Here is a 17,074-nt window from a genome sequence, read left to right on the forward strand (position 1 = left end):
CGTGATCATTTGCTCTTGCGCAGGTAAAATAAAGTGGTGGAAATCTTTTAATCCCGCAAGCAATATACTGCTATTTTTGTATGAATTGTTCCATTTTGAGTACCGGATTGTTAAATAAATTTTACTTGAGTACAGGAAAATATTTTCTTACCACTTTAATATACTGCTATATTTGACTCAATTGGGGACTACACTATCACTCATTGAAGATGTTAGGACTAACTTGGAAGCGTTCATTTGTCAATTATTTATCCCCAAAACAACACTCACCGACATAGGAGCTGTGCGATTGTTGTTGTTTACACCGAAATAATAACAAGATGAGAACCTTCCTCCAACAAGATCTGCACTTGACCACGCATTGTCAAGCGCTCACCTATACTTTTATCAGTGGAATCAGTACCCAATTCAGCATCTCAAAATAATGACCCACTAATCACATTTTGGATGGCATAAAGTAAGTGCTTGTAACAAGCCCTGTGTACGGTGTACCAGAGCTTATCTTGGAAATTTGTCGTTGCTCATGTTCCAAAAAGTGTTGCTTTTCTCCATGTACAATGTCAGTCAAATGCACTCTGGTGTACTGAAATGTGCAAGTGCAAAGTAATCCCGACCATTGTGACAAGAAGAAAAAAATGTAATTATATGAGTTCTTACTTATTATCGTCTCCACTGTGTCTATATAAATATGCGCTTGCAAAAAATGTTTGTGGGTACAAATTAGTCTTTAATTTATACGTTGCATTTCTTTTTAGGTATTAATTCTGATAATTATCCTTTTGTAGCTGAAAAATTGTTTAAATAATGTATAAATTATTTATACAATGTAAATCTAGCTTCGGTACAAATTAGTCTTTAATTCATAGTTTTGGATGTAAGAAAATTTCAATCGAAAAAAGTGGGGTGTTAACTTGATTTCAAGTTAGCACCCCCACCTTAGAATCCGTTTTCCGACGGAACTAAGCGGGTACAAATTCTAATTTTGTGAATCAAATTAGTCTTCATACGTTCCATTTCTTTTATTAATTTTGAGAATTGTCCTTTTTTAGTAAAAAAATTGTTTAAATGAACAACAATGAAAAACTAATTTGGGTACAAATTAGTCTTTAATTCATAGTTTTTGATGCAGGATGCAACTAATAAAATTTCAATCGAGAAAAGTGGGGATGCTAACTTGATTTCAATCAATCAAGTTCAATTCAATTCAATTTTGTGGTTAAACAAATTAGTCCTAAAATATAGGCATATTTTTACTCGATTTGGACAAAGTGGGGGGCCATATTCATCGACTTATATAGAAATGACTATGTGAATGAGACACCAAGGCGAAGTTGGGGTGAGGTTATATTTCATAAACGTATTTCAATTACAAAAAGACATTTGAAAAGGAATCACAATTTCGATGAAAAGAACTTTGACAATTCACAATAAAATATTTCCGTACAATTTTTTAAATTTTTTTTTAAATAACAACTAGAAACCAAAATTGCGCGTATTGATACTCAAGGCGACTAAAGGAATGTTAACGAATTTAGAAAATAATGTAAAACAAGTGTCTGCCGAGGTGGAGTGGACATGTGAAACAGTTAAAACTCTTTCTATTATAACTCTAGCATGTCGTAAACTGTCAGACGCGTTATATCCGATTTCGTTATCTGCAATTAATGGAATAATTGTGTTTAGTTAACTGGCAGCGGCCACTGTGTGATTAAGAGGGATGAATGAGAGATGAGAGTTCCCTTAATAATTTGAACAATACCTAAGTTATAGTGTAATATGAATACGCAGGGTTTTCCTACTTTATAATTTGTAGTTGGTATCCTAATTGAATTATAAGCGTTGTAAAAAATGGAGTATCTGAAAATTACAGATTCTAAACCACTCCTCAAAGCATGACCTTGATGAAAATACTGGCACAAATGGTAACAAGCAGCGCGTATTAATTAAATTTGACCATGATCGAAGAAGAAGACTACTTTTTAATACCTTAATTGGGGTAATGAATTAATGATGCAGGACCGAATTTTTCCAGTTGTCAACGTAGTACTACTTTTAGTGAGTGAAGCTGCAATATTTTTAAAATGCTTTTGCGTGTTGAACGGAACTTGCAATCGTTAAAAAAACTGAAAATAAGTTTGTGGTTACACAATTCGTAGGTATAGGATGTTTCAATAAATATGTACAGGGTGTTCCAGATAAAAAATAATTATATGGCGATTTCGGAAAGAGGTACGAGATACAAATTTGGTTAAATGGGAAAAAAGTTGCGATATTGCGAGCCCAATCATATGCTGTATCGAAATTAAAAATATGACAGGATTTTCAAAATATTGAACAAAAACTAAAAATCCTATTTTTCCAAAAATTGAAACGTTGTTGCCAACTCGCCAACTATTGAATACCAAGACAACGGCCTGCTGCAGTGAGTTCCGAATTAATATTTTTTTGTACTCCGTGGACTAAAAATCAACAAATTTAGTGTCAATTTTTCCCCGGAGCATTAATTTTTTATTCAATGCCTATTGCCGGGAGAGAGAAAAACCCGACACGGGACAAAAAGTGACAGTACATACTGCTCACAAACAATGATTACGTCTAATCAGTGATGAAAAATATTAGAATGGTAAACACCTAACCTAATAAAATAAGGTTGCTAAAATGCCAGTATTTTAATCTCATCAATCAAAAATTGGGAGGTTTGTAACATGGTCACGGACACGGAATATTTTCGGACCCCACGTTGGGGTTGAGGGAAAAAAAATAATCTTGGGGGGGGGAAGAAGGGATGGGGGCTAGGTAGGAATTATTGCATAAATGGGTAACAATCAACGATCGAAAATATATACGTATAAGAGGTTTTCTAGAAATAGTATCAACTGACACAACAATACTTATTTGTGTTATTTTTAACATCATCTTTACGTACAACTATCAATTCTGACATTCTAATACCGTTTTCTGCGCGGATTGGTCTTCAGGATTGATCAATGTTGTAGATTGACTGTTTTGCATATAGGTTACTGTAAGTATAGTGTACTTCTATTCTGCTACTTGCTGCCAGAATTAAGAACAGTCAATTGCAACAGTTACTTTAAAAATCAAAGCAAATATAGCTCCAATTATTGAAGGCAACCGTATAGGTACACATACAAATTAGAAACCGAACCCAAATTGTGAAAAAATTTCAATTTCATTTTCTATTTCTATGCCGTCGTCGTCAATTGTCTAAACGCGAAATAATACTTTAACATAAAATACACGTGCAAAACAAAATCGTGACTGAATAAATAAAGCTAGTAATATGAAACAGTTACTAAGAGCGGAATAAAATTATAAATATAAAATACAAGAGAAAAACGTGCAAACTCGCCCGCGATTTCTTGAGAAATGTCTACGCCAAATCACGATAAATGGTGATCAGTGAAAGTGATGCGCTGAATTATTACAACACAGTCTAATCCACCTTGACGATTGAGATTTGTGTAATTATTACCTAAACGTATCAAGGACGCTTTGCTGAACGCTCATGTGTAAATGTTAATTACAATAATCTTCACATGTCTATATGAATTCTTTTTTAATAATCCTCGAGGTCACACTCTATACGGATGTTATTAAATTGGTCTAATATACCTGAATGCGGTTTATAGCTATTGCATTACTTTCAATGTCACTAAAAGAAGATGAACTAATTTCACCTTAAGAATATTACTTATATCTTTGCAATGAAGAAGTTTATGCGATGAGATCAGATGTCGAAGGTTGTACTCAAAAACTGTTTACTGTAATGCAATTCCTTGCTTGAATTTCAATTCAAATCTGAAAATCATAGTGTTATTTTGTTTTTTAGTGGCTCTTATATTGCACAACAATTGTTTTAAGTCGTACAGTTTTTCACTAGGTTTCTTGTCATTGTCCTGCAGGTAAATCAGCATCGCGTAACATGCTGCTGAACCCATGAAGCAATTACTCATCTCATCATTAATATCGTGCACGTTTCTGAAGGGGAAATCAATTTATAGACAAAATTAAGCATTTGAAAATTTTCTCTAAATTTCATCAGAAATCTGCCGCTCACTGTTCGCAGCTCAGTGATACGCCCTGCCAAAAAACTTGGGTAACTGATCAGTGATCACGAACTAAAAACCACACTTACGTCGCTGTGTCAGGGTATTAATTTCTAATCTACTTTCCGAAAAACTTCGTAATATGAGATAATTTATTTTTCCCACAAAATTAATGATTTAAAAACCTTCTTGAACTCTGCAGACATCTCTACTACATAAATTACGCATCCTGCCACTAGGGCACATTTTTTAATTTTAAACCGATATATTTGTATTTACAGTATTACCAAAGGGTCTATTGTTAAATTCCATGAAAACGTTTTGACACGTTTTAACATTAGGGTTGGACAATCAGCCTTGGAATTAACTAACTAATATGTGACATTACGATCTATTTGTTCGCATATTGAAACTTATACGGTTTAACCGTGGGTTTATCGATGAAACTTTATTTTTTGTTAGAAATAATTTAATCTAGCGTGCACGATTGTTTGGTGACGCTTTTTACAGTTGGGTAATAACTTAGATGTCACATAATTCACTAATGTTACATGAATTCTTCTTATTACAACGTTTATTCATATCGTTCCGGTTTATTCCATTCTTTGGGTTATGAAATCACACAACCCTAATAGGTTATGGGCCCAGATTGATCCGCAAATGCGCGTTATAAGTAATGGTTTTTGTGCCGAGTTAGTGCGTTGGTGAAGTTTTGTAAAGACCACCGACATGGCTACATCCAGAATCGAATACCTTGGAAAGGATAACTTCGATACATGGAAGTTGCAAATTCAGGCTACCCTTCCAAAGGCGGATTTGTGGGAATATGTCAATGCGAGCGAATTGTGGGCACGTTTGGAAGAAATGTATCATTCAAAAGATCCTGAGAGGAAGGCTACGTTGTTGAAATAGTTAACTTTACAAAAAATGTCAAATCACGATCAGCGGAAAGTTACTTCGCGTTTGCGAAAAAGGACAATGTTAAACATAAGTGAATCAAGCCTAATCTGAACAAACACAATAATAAAAAGACTGGGGAATCTGACGAATCAATTCGTTGTATTAAATGTAAAAAATTTGGTCATCGGATAATAAACTGTTCGAATTTAAGTCAAAGTCTCATTTTTGAGAAGGAAGATTATCGAGAAATATACGACGCGAATCGCGGTTCTTTAAATCTCACGAATTCCGAAACCACGGACACGGAACAGGACAAGTTTATTTTTATGCATACGTGCGCGATCAACAAAGGAACTTGACTTTGGACAATGTGCCATCAGTTCCAAGTATAAGAACGAATCTATTATCGGCCGGTTAAATCACGGATCTTGATTTAGAAGTCGTATTTCGCGAAGAAGCGTCCGTACCACCGCAACCAATTGCTTGCGATGAATGTTACTTGATGGAGAACAAAAATACGAATGAATCGTCTGGACGAGACATACCTATTGGTGGAGTTCAAGCGAATATCTTAAAAACGAAGTGTCGAAAGAAGGCAAGTGGAACGTCTGGACGAGAGACATCTACCGACGATGGGAAGGGGCTCAATTCTTCTTGCACTATATATTGCTGTGTTTATTTCATCCGGCAGGATGATCTTAATTAAGATGGGCAAGGACGGTCTCCTTTTGTATAATTAACATTTGTGATTAAATCTTAGTAATTTGTCGTTGGTCTATGTAACAGCATGGAAATTATTATGTCATACGAGAAAGCGGTCAAGGTTGTTTTTGTTTACCTTTTTATTTTATTTAACGTAGAAATTTCCGGGAACTTTGTTTGGTTCAAATGTAAATGCTTCATTTAATTGACAGGTGGATGTGATATCATCTTTTCTATGTAATTAAGAGAGATGAAATGTTATTTTTTCCTATAATTTAAGTTTGGATTTCTGTCTTAATGTCTGATAAGAAATGTTTAGTAAAATTATTCGACCTCTATTATTTTGGTCTATTAACGTACGTTGAGAGGATAGTCTGTGTTGTCAACTGTGTATGATTGGTTTTTATAATTTTGATTTTCGGAAGAAGGGTTTTCGCCTTAAATATGACGGAAAGAGGAAAAGGGTCGCTTATGGCCAAGTTCAGCGCGGAACTATGTTTCCTTGAAAATTTAAATCAGCTTTTTGCTACGTTCAGCACCGAGTTACGTTTTGTAGAAGAATCTATTTCGTTTTTTTGCCAGTTACATCGTGGATTTTTTTTGTGTTGAAGCGAAAGCCAGAATTCAATGTTTCGTTTAACGTGAGTTTGAAGTTTGAAGAAGTTTCGTTTGCGTAGCCGGAAGCCGAATTCGAGTAGGGACATCTTAGATTACCCGGTCGTCAGTGTAAAGTGTAGTAATTTGTGTTGATAATTGAAAATTGTTTTTGTGTACGGATACCTTTTTATTTGGATTACAATTCCCGGACATGTAATGTAAGTAACTAAGTCTTACTTTTAGTTTTTTTGTGTAATATTTGTTTGTGTGTGTATCATTTTCCTGGTGTGTGTTACGATTAAATTCTTTTGTCTCACACTAATTTTGAGGTGCAAGTATGCTTTTTGAATGCAACAAAAAACATGCATTTTTGTAAAGCAATCCTAGACGGTATAGTATATTTCTCTAGAAATACGCAAAAGCACAGAATCTATGCAAATAGTAAACGTAAGTAGAAAAAATTTCAATCCATTGCAACTACGTCTACACAAACTTCTGTTACTTTTGAGAAAAGGAAATAAGGAATGCAATAAATAGGATTACCAACTACGTACATATGCCGGGATTTATGTAGGCAGTATTTCAAATACGTAGCCAATAAGAAAGTCCCTTCCTTGGAACTTGTCAATATTTGTGAATGGCTATTGTTCCAGTTATTTTGTGTTTAAAATTACGCAAGCGTGAAGCGATTGTAATTTTTGAGCTCTACTTTCTCAAAGGGCAAATCTCTTTATCTTTATTCATTTAAAATTAAATTCTAAGCTTTTGAGATAGCTTTCCTCTGTTTATCTTTTTACGGCGGCGTGGGAGAGCAAAAAATGGAGTCGTTCCGTTTTGAAAAGTAAACGTGAATAAATTCTATGGGCGACAACTAGTATATGTCAAATCAAATAGTACAATTTATTAAACTACTACCCTATTTTGGTTTGCCACCAAATTTTTGGTGGGCGAAGAAAGCTTACAAAGCAAAAATGATAGGTCTAGGCCAAACCGATTTATAATGCAGGTGGGGTCATAAACTCAATTGCAAAACATTTCGAAAACGGTTTCGTAAGGAAAGTAGCAGATCTGGACGGAATGTGGAGTCAAAATTTTGAAAAGCTTTTCGATGCGAGTCTAAAAACTTTGAATGTTATCGGACCACTAAAAAATACTTGCTTCTTGTGCATATAGGTACATCCATTCAAAAATACATTTAACCCATACCGCGTGTCCCAGGTTGAACGCACCATAGGCAAACAATTTTGCGCAAAGTTCACGAGGCCTTAGATATGCATTTGAAGTGTATGATTCGAGAAAAAGCACATTGCCGTTTCCCTATGGTGCGTAAGTGCGTTCTACCTGGGACCGTCACATGCAGTGTATGTGACGGAAAACCAACTGCTCAGAATCACCAATTCTTGAATTTTGGTTGAAATTTGTTTTATAGGCTGTAGCAACTCGCGTCAACGTGGCGTAATAAAATAAGATGTTAAGGTATGGTTTTTACATAAAATATTTAGTTTATACTAACAATGCTATCGTCAACATAACTCACTAAAAAAAATGTTTCCCCTGTTCAGTCCGAATCTGTAGATCGCATTACTACACTGTTTTTTCAGGAATTAATCAGCCCTGTGATGTATCAATAACGTTAAACTTAACGTGCAGGTTATATATTAAAAACGTTATTCCGCCTATACTATAAATAATGTAAAATAACGTTTTTTGGCAGATAACCTGCGCGTTAAGTTTTACGTTTCTGATACACTGAATGTCATCATTTGTTGTCTCACTTGGGATTGTATCAATCAATGATCGAATTTGAAGGTTGTCAATATTACGCATCAGGTGTAAAGCAAAAGGTAGCTACCTGTTTTTATTACTTTTCATCACAAAAGTATGAAACAAAAAAGACGTACCTAGTTAAAAAATTGGATCAACATTTAGATAGGAATTATTGCAATATTTATGACTTGATTCTTAAAAAAAAAAGATTTTAATAATCGAGTAAATTCCGGATGGCCTGAAGACATCTCCATTTATCTGGTAAATAGAAGGGTTCAAATATATAAGGAAATGGTGTGTCGAAACCCGTGACTCTCGCTACGGGAGCTTCTAGCTGTAGAAAACATTCTTCCTGTAAAAGACATAATTGTAATGAACGAATGACATGGATTGCAATGCATCTTATAATAATCACATTATATGCACGTGATTACTCTCTTTCTAGGGCCAGCTGTATCATTTCAGAGAATTGGTTTTTTTGTAACCTGCAGTACACAACTGGCCCTTATACACGTACTTGAATAGTGGATGCTAATTCAGCTCCAAAACCTCCTGTCAGAGGTGCTTCATGCGCGATTAAAGCTCGACCGGTCTTCCTCACCGACTAAAAAATCAAGGTACTTTTGGATAGGCTTAAAAAGTTTGTGTTAACACGAACCTTGCAGACTGCATCCTTGTCCCAGGGTAAAATAGATACAAGGTCTATGACTTCACAGTCGACATTGAACTTGGTTTTCGCTAATTCTGCCACTTCCATCAGAACGTGAACTTGTGTACCCCAACCTATAAGTGTAACCGCGTCACCTGAAAGCACATTATAAGGATGAAACTCGCGTACCTTAATACTATCGGGGAAAATTTCACAAACAAATTTACCCAAATGACTCATAAAAATGAAACGGTGTCGAATAAATGGAACCCCATTTTCAACTTAATTGTTTAATCCCAACTGCCAGCCCTCATATTCAACTGGGATACGCATAAAGACAGTTATTTTAAATTGGAGCGTTCCTAAATTTTAATTGACAACCTTGTTAATAAAGTAGGTCATGTTAGCAGCTTCGATGGTCACATTCGGATTTATGGATTGCAATTAAAACCGGACCAACTTTAAAATACTCATTCCTACAAATAGTGTATCTATCCGTAATGTTTACATTTCTTAAGTGAATATTTATATTGTACTTAATGAAACTACATTGCTCGAATATTGCTTATCTTTAAAAAGTTGACAACACCGATTGGATGCTGTCAGCAGTTTCCTATTGTAACTATATGATGTGTGAAGTCGAGTTAAAATTGATTTACATATTTTATATCAGTTTATTACAAAACATGGCCCACAATCTCCCTCTCATGCATATTAATGACGATAAATAATCCAACATACAAAAATTATATTCCCTTGGTGAATAAACTGATTTCCAATTACATATACCTACAGACGCATTTTATGTTGGGTCTATCAAGTGTAAACTGAACTAGGAACGGAGGAGGTAAAATACTTTTTAGGCAAAATAGCAAAGTTGATTTTCCCATGTTCACGTTTAACACGGAAGCGTTTATTCGTCGCATATTTATTTTCATCAAGGGCGCAAACAACCAAAAAAATCTAATAGATGCAATGGCCTTTCTGTACAAAATTCAGGAAATACATTTACTGATACCGATGTGAACAGATCATCGCTCGAAAAATTAGTGGAGGTCGTGAGATTAGGTGATCTGGATTCGTACTAAATTACCTAAGGAAAAGGTTTGAGTAACATTTTATTTCCTCAATTTGTATTTTAATCAGAAAGGTGTTGCATCAGTTTTGGTTAGCAATCAAGCTTGACGTCTTACAAATATTTTTGCGGTTTGTATTCTAAATGATTCCTAAAATTACCAACTTACCATCTTTTAAAACTTCAGCTTTTCCTATTGGTGTAAGATACTCGTCTATGGGCACTTCGTCCACTGCAGCACGGTATAATACTTTTGGTTCCAAAACAATACATGGATCGGGGTCCCTAATGCAAGACAGTAGCAATCCTTTTGCTTGTGTAGCGCCCCTGGGAACAACAACCTAAAACGCGTAGTTACAGTAACAAGATCAGCATCTGGCACACTTGCTTTTAAACCAGGTGTATGCGCAAAGTAACTTTCGGGACTCTGGGAATGGTAAAGACCACCATGACCGACTGCTCCACATGGTGTTCTGATTGTCAACTTTCCGCAATCAAATTGGCTTCCACTACGATATCTAAATTTAGCAGCTTCATTTACTATCTAAAACAAAAAGAATTATGCAACATAATCCATTTGGTAATAGTACCTGATCAAACGCTGGGTAAATGTAATCGGCGAATTGTATTTCGGCAATTGCGGTTGATCCAGCCGTGGCTACACCAATACCAAACCCCACTATGCCCTGTTCGCACAACGGCGTATTAAAAACCCTTTCTGATCCGTACTTCTTTTGTAGGTCAAGCGAACACCTAAATACACCGCCAAATGCCACATCTTCTCCAAACAGTAAAGCCGTTTCGTCGGTTTGAAGAGTAATATCCAAAGCGTTATTGATAGCCTGCACCATATTTAATTTCTTTGTTGGTCCTAAAAGTGCAGAAATTTTCATTAACATTTCATTAAGTTAAATTTGCTAAATTTAAAGCCGTTTCAAAGAATGAAAGCACCTTGGGGATACCTGTTTTACTTTTCATAATAAGTGAACATATTTTTCTAATTTGATTTTATTTTAAAAGAAAAATTTGCACGATATTGTAGCGAACCTTCCAGAAATCTCGATAGATATCGAGGCATCTTGAAAAGTCAGTGACGATAAAGAACGAAAGCGGATGTGACGTCATCTTTCCAAGAAATATTACGTATTTGTTCGAGAACGTTGTAAAATAGTCGTATGCCTTCGGAATCGCTCGACATCTTTCGAGAGTTCGCTATATAAGCAAACGAATTGTGCTTCAGTTCTTATTTCGACGCCTATTATTACTAGTAATAGTAATAATAGAAAAATTTCTCAAAAAAATAAGAAACGAAATGGGACGTTTGCGATTCCTCTTACAAACCTATACAGATTCCAAATTTCATCAAAATCGATTTAGGAGTTTTTGAGTTATCCTCTTCACAAAAAACGAACCACGTACATGCATACAGCTATACAAAACTCTACAAAAAAATCCATTACAATTTTTTGCGAGTTTCTTAGTTTTAGAGAAATTTTAAATTGAAAAATTATACTATTTCTTTCATAATTTTTTTTTATTTGCACCTTTCTCGAAAACTCAACCCGATAGCGAAAAATGTGAAATTAAAAAAGCCTTAGGTATACACTTTTTGTGTCGAAAGTATTGACAAATGTAAACCTTTCAAATATCTATCAATGGATTTTAAAATCTGGGTATTTAGTTAAGACACTAGGGGTTTGCATATATTCCGGAATACCTAAATATTTCATTAAAGAAATGGGAATTTTTGTACACCGAGTCCCTCATAAACCTCACATTTATGAAATTTAAATTACAAAAATTACTTGGAAACATTGGAACCCTTGTGGCCGTTGAACTTATAAAAAAGTAAGACAAAAACACCAATAATCAAATGGTGTTTTCGTTTTATACCTTTTAGGCCTAATATTTACATATAAGCAAATGTACAGGATGAGTCAACAATTGTGCAGTTTCACTTAGTGCTTTAAAGATATGATTTTTAGATAGAATGCTTTTGTATTATACTATTGTTCCACATTTTAAAATTTTTTTGAATTATGCACTATACACGCCGCGTTCACTAAGTTCACTAAAAAGGTACATTTTTGTAAATGGAACATCCTGTATTTTTTATTATATGGTTAATATACGAAGAACTTTGTAGTTTTAAAGATAATTCGATTTAAGTACGTATAAGGAAAATTCGCATTTGCAAGCGTCAGTTTAATGTCAAAATTACTACTTAAATTTTTGAGTCCAGACTCAATATCATTTATCTTCGGTAAAGTAACAGTCAAATAAATATTACATTTACTATGAAACAATTACAAATAAATTTACAGGGTGGTTTCTTTGTGGGTTCCGTTGCAAAATGTGATATTAACAAATCTCCCTTTTGTAAATGAAACACCTTGCATATTTTTCTGTAATTTTTTAAAAACCTTCAATTTTTGATAATAGTGTCCTATATACCTATCTCTCATAGTTTTCGAAATATCTTGGTTTTCCTGGTTTTTGTTGTAATGACCATAGTAACAACTTTTCATGACCATGAAAATTCGTCATACACCTTATAAACACCGTCCTTTTAGTGGCAGGACGTTTAGATAGTCAATTCTTGAAATATTTTGGTCTCATCGTGGACTGTGCCCATTTCAACCGCTCACTGGTCATAATAGTCATATAATCATTTTTTATTTTTTGGGAAGATATGGCACAAAATAGGTATACGAATCACTTTTTGGTGAAAGTTTCCATGATATTCGTCCGGGTCCGCATCAATACAGAAAGACTTTGGGCCAAATTTGGCCTATTCCTTTTGACGTCATTAATCCTTTTGATATAATCAAAGTTATTTACATAACAAATTTTGTGACATAGTTTCCGCTTTATTAAAATCACAAGTAATCCGGTGAACCTAATTAAACTGATGATGTATAATTTCTACTGTGATCGAGGCTGAAGTAGTCAAAGATCATCAGTATTTGTGGATGTCTTTTGGAGATTAATGGTACTTAATTTTGCTCTTATATTTTATTTTAGAAATTGCATGGGTCCATGGCACTTACGATTTCATTATTTGTCGCAAGTCTCTTGAAATAAATAGTAGTTTGAGGGTGGTTAACCAATTCAAATCAAATTTTATCATGACGATGGCGTCGGTTCATTCCAGAAAAGTGTATCCAGCATATCTTTGGGCACGAATCATTTTAGTCGAGGAAATTGGTAGTGCTACTACTGTTGTGAAATTGTTCGACCTCGTCTAGACATATGATTTTTGACTTCTAAATTCACAAACCCAGTTTTTAATAGTAGCCTATGACGGACACTGATCACGTAAAGGGCCCCATTCACATGCGGATATGTACGGCGGACAGATCCGTGTTGAGCTACACACAAGCGGATATGGCTGTACACAGATCACGGACAAATCTCAATAGACGAGCAGGCGGCGTTCTGTCGCTATTTCAGTTCTGTAGTAGCCCTGGGTTGTGTTCTTTTGAGTGCTGTGGTAATTGGTATGGATCATAAGGAGAAATTTACAATAATTGGAGGAGGAGGTTTTATTTGAAGATACGAAATACGTTCGCCCAGTTATTGAGAGGAATGATACCCACATGAGGCAGTTACCAGTAGAGAGCGATTAATTGCCACGCTATAGTACTTAGCAACTTGAAAGAATTTTGAAGACCTAACATTCAGTTGTGCAATCTCCCCTCAGCTTCTCGGGAAAATTATACCTGAAACTTTCAAATAAGCCACCAGCCTTGGCAGAATATGCTCGGAAATGGCATAAAATAATTTCATTAGTAGTTAGGTGTGCTTGGTTTGTGGAGTAAGGCACTACAATCTTTAATTCTTTACCAGTATTTAAATTGTGCCCCAAAGATGCGCATTTTGTTCTGGAATGTTAATATCACCATAGTCTTCAAATTTTACTTTTAAGATATCCCCAAAAGGTAACTGATCGGATTGTATTTGACTAACAATTTCACCAACAGTTCGGTGTTGTTACGCAATTTTGCTTGTAAAATTACCCAAAAGATCATTTAAATCTTTAGCACAATTTGCGCCTGCATTATATTCAAAGTAATTTAAACAAAATATTTTTTTAAATGACTGTTTAATTGGAGTAGGTTGAGTCGCATTTCCATTTTGATTTCTTAAATTTCCAAACATATTTTCAAGAATTACGTATTTGATGATTCTATGTCCGGCAAACAAATCCGTGAAACGACTACACACGTGCGTATTTGTCGGGCTCGCTGTCCGTGCTCGTCGTTCTGATCGACGGATGGCGAGCAAGATATGTACGCCGAACACGCGGATACACACATACGAATTGATACGGATCTGTCCCGCGTACATGTCCGCCGTACAGATCCGCCGTACATATCCGCATGTGAATGGTACCTTTTAGGGGGCGACAAAAATTCGTTTGCCGCGCAACTCTTTCAAATATAAACCAAACCCGTTTTCTCAGACGTGTCGTTTCCAAAAATTACAAATTTGGTCACAATTGAACATTTGAACGCTAAACTTGGACATGTACTCATTCAAGAACGATATTTTAGATCCTATACACGTATTTAAGGAAATGGCACCCTTGGGCCACACTTTTTTTGTATTTTTTATTAAAGAAACCTACATAAATAAAAACATAAAATTATAAACGTCCAGAATATGAAATTTAGGTAGCTAATTTACGTTATGCTGAACTTGGCCAATTTTTTCGAAGCCTACAATTGATTCATTATGATAATTTGCTCTTTTGCAAAGTTAAACTTATGTTAATATCATACGACTGGTTCTTAGCGGAATAATTGACTAGTGCTCCTATAAATACAAAAATTCTTGCGCTGTCGCTTTCTTGAACGAAAACTGAAAGCAAGGCCGCCATACGACAATTTTTAAAGTGTAGGTAATGAAAGGTTGTATGAACTATCGAGTATGATTATTACGATCAGAGGTTCTAATAAAATTCATAGGATTTGCATTAAATAAGTAGAACATATTTTATTGTCAAACGTTTATCCGGTTTATCAACATATAGGTACGTTTTGCTCTCATGAAAAAAATACGCCGTATACCGACTAAAATAAGCACCATGCACCACGGAGACAAAAGTAAATTATATCAAAGAGTACATATCGAAATAATATATTCTTTGATGATAATTATATCTAATATTTTGATAACAACCCGTTTCAGAACTGTAGTGTCATCTACTATCTGATTGTGAAAGGTAGACGAATGCTCAGTTATTTCGTGTAGTAAGTTACTACTAGTAACAAACGGATTCAATTGGTACTACAATATAGCAGGAATTTTGCGTTGTGGTACGAGAAATAACTAACAGAGTGTGCATGATGAAAGTATTCTCGTCTGAAAATTCTGAAATAATTAGCACATGTTTGTGTAAATTACTGCTTACCTTCAGCTGGAGTACTCGTGGTTGGGTAATAATTAAAAAAATTCCGTACGGAGAAAACACTAGCAACATTTTTTAATTCTTTAAAAACTAAGGAATTATTTAACAATGTTGAACTTAATTTGTTTAACGCCATTTTTTTCGATAAACAGATAGATACTACTGTGGCCCGACGTTTCGCTTCTACATAACGTAATGACGCATTGTGTATGAAAATGTGATACCAGTTTGATAATGGTGTAACTCTGTTTGCATAAGTTTTGTATTATCGAAGGTGATATTTCAATATTTTGTAGTTTTAATGTATTCGTTGCTATATAATGTCAAAGTCCAATCCGTAATATTGGGTGCCAACCGTGAAATTCGTTTTCCATTTCCGCAGTATTGTACGAAGCTCTGGATAGGACACATAGGAAATTATTTTGTAAATTACAGTTGTAACTGGGAACTATACTAATTTACAGGTGTAACTGGGAATTAGTTTATAATTTACAGTTGCAATTGGGATGGGAATTACACTAATTAACAGTTGTAACTGGGAATTATGCTAATTTACAGTTGTAACTGGGAATTATACTAATTTACAGTTGTAACTAGGAATTAGTTTATAATTTACAGTTGTAATTGGGAATTACACTAATTTACAGTTGTAATTGGGAATTACACTAATTTACAGTTGTAACTGGGAATTAAACTAATTTACCGTTGTAACTGTCAAGGATAATTCCCAGTTACAACTGTAAATTAGTATAATTCTCAGTTACAGTTACAACTGTAAATTAGTGTAATTGAGAATTACAACTGTAAATTCTAAACTAATTCCCAGTTACAACTGTAAATTATCATAATTCCCAGTTACAACTGTAAATTAGTGTAATTCCCAATTACAACTGTAGATTATAAACTAATTGCCAGTTACAACTGTAAATTAGTATAATTCCCAGTTACAACTGTAATTTACAAAAAATTTCCTATGTGTCCTATCCAGAGCTTCGTAGTATTGGCTATTGGGTCTTGTCGCAGACATTTGGCGTATACCTCATAATTAGTCTTTCGTGTTTGTCGTCCGTCGGTGTGTGGATATGCTTTGATGAATTTTTTTCAACTTCCTGAGGGTGCTAAAAAAGTGACAATGTTGTTCTATCAAGTCGGATATTGCAGCCATAATCTCCACGACTTTTGAGGTCGTTTTAAGTTCATTTGAGATCTCTTCTTTTATATCAATCATATATCATCGCACATACACTATCATCTGGCAACATTGTGCAACATCAATGCTAATATCATTTTATGTAAATATGCTGACGACCCCTCTGCAAATTTTTCCGGCTACAGTAGTCAACAGTGCTAACAAAACAATTCGAGATATGTCCTATTGTTGTGCCTCCAGTTATTTGAAGTTAAATGAAGAAAACACAGGTGTGATCACTGATCACATTCCGAAGTGTGCGCGTTAATCCGTCCTGCGTCTGGAGTGAATTCAAATTTTGTCCTAGCACAAAGCACTAAGGAAACATTTTTAGGTGTAACAGTAAATGAAAACCTTAGTTGGACATCGCACATAACCGGACTATGCAGAAAATTACGTACTGCTAGTTATGCCGTTCTGTGTCGCTCACACGTACAAAGTCATCTTTCGTACGCCATTATTGCCTGAGGAAGTTCTTCTACCGCAAAAAGAACCCTGACACTGCAGAAAAGAATAATTCTTCATATTTACCTTATTATAGTACAGTTAAAATGATGTAAAAATTCCCTTGCCCTGGCAAAATTGCAACACCAACTTTTACATTACACTGCGAGAAGTGTCTATTTTAACATATTCAAAATCCCCTCGTCGATACCGGCCCAAGCAAACAGTCAAAATCAAAGGCGGTCGCTGAATTTTGTACGTTTTATTTAAA

The 17,074-nt window shown here is 34.9% G+C and overlaps 1 protein-coding gene across 1 annotated transcript; it reads right to left on the reverse strand.

Annotated features, from left to right (window-relative positions):
* Positions 1-8,099: 8,099 nt before the first annotated feature.
* On the reverse strand, positions 8,100-15,390 carry LOC116167295 (2-oxoisovalerate dehydrogenase subunit beta, mitochondrial). The gene is made up of 7 exons (XM_031482623.1): positions 15,174-15,390; positions 10,348-10,628; positions 10,146-10,301; positions 9,927-10,098; positions 8,692-8,837; positions 8,551-8,637; positions 8,100-8,385 (listed from the first exon to the last, which is right to left on the reverse strand). The coding sequence occupies exons 1-7, from the start codon at positions 15,304-15,306 to the stop codon at positions 8,245-8,247; spliced, it is 1,116 nt and encodes a 371-aa protein (XP_031338483.1). The 5' UTR covers positions 15,307-15,390; the 3' UTR covers positions 8,100-8,244.
* Between the last annotated feature and the right edge of the window lie 1,684 nt (positions 15,391-17,074).

Source organism: Photinus pyralis, unplaced genomic scaffold (genome assembly GCF_008802855.1).
Source record: "Photinus pyralis isolate 1611_PpyrPB1 unplaced genomic scaffold, Ppyr1.3 Ppyr1.4_LG3b, whole genome shotgun sequence".
NCBI lineage: Eukaryota > Metazoa > Arthropoda > Insecta > Coleoptera > Lampyridae > Photinus > Photinus pyralis.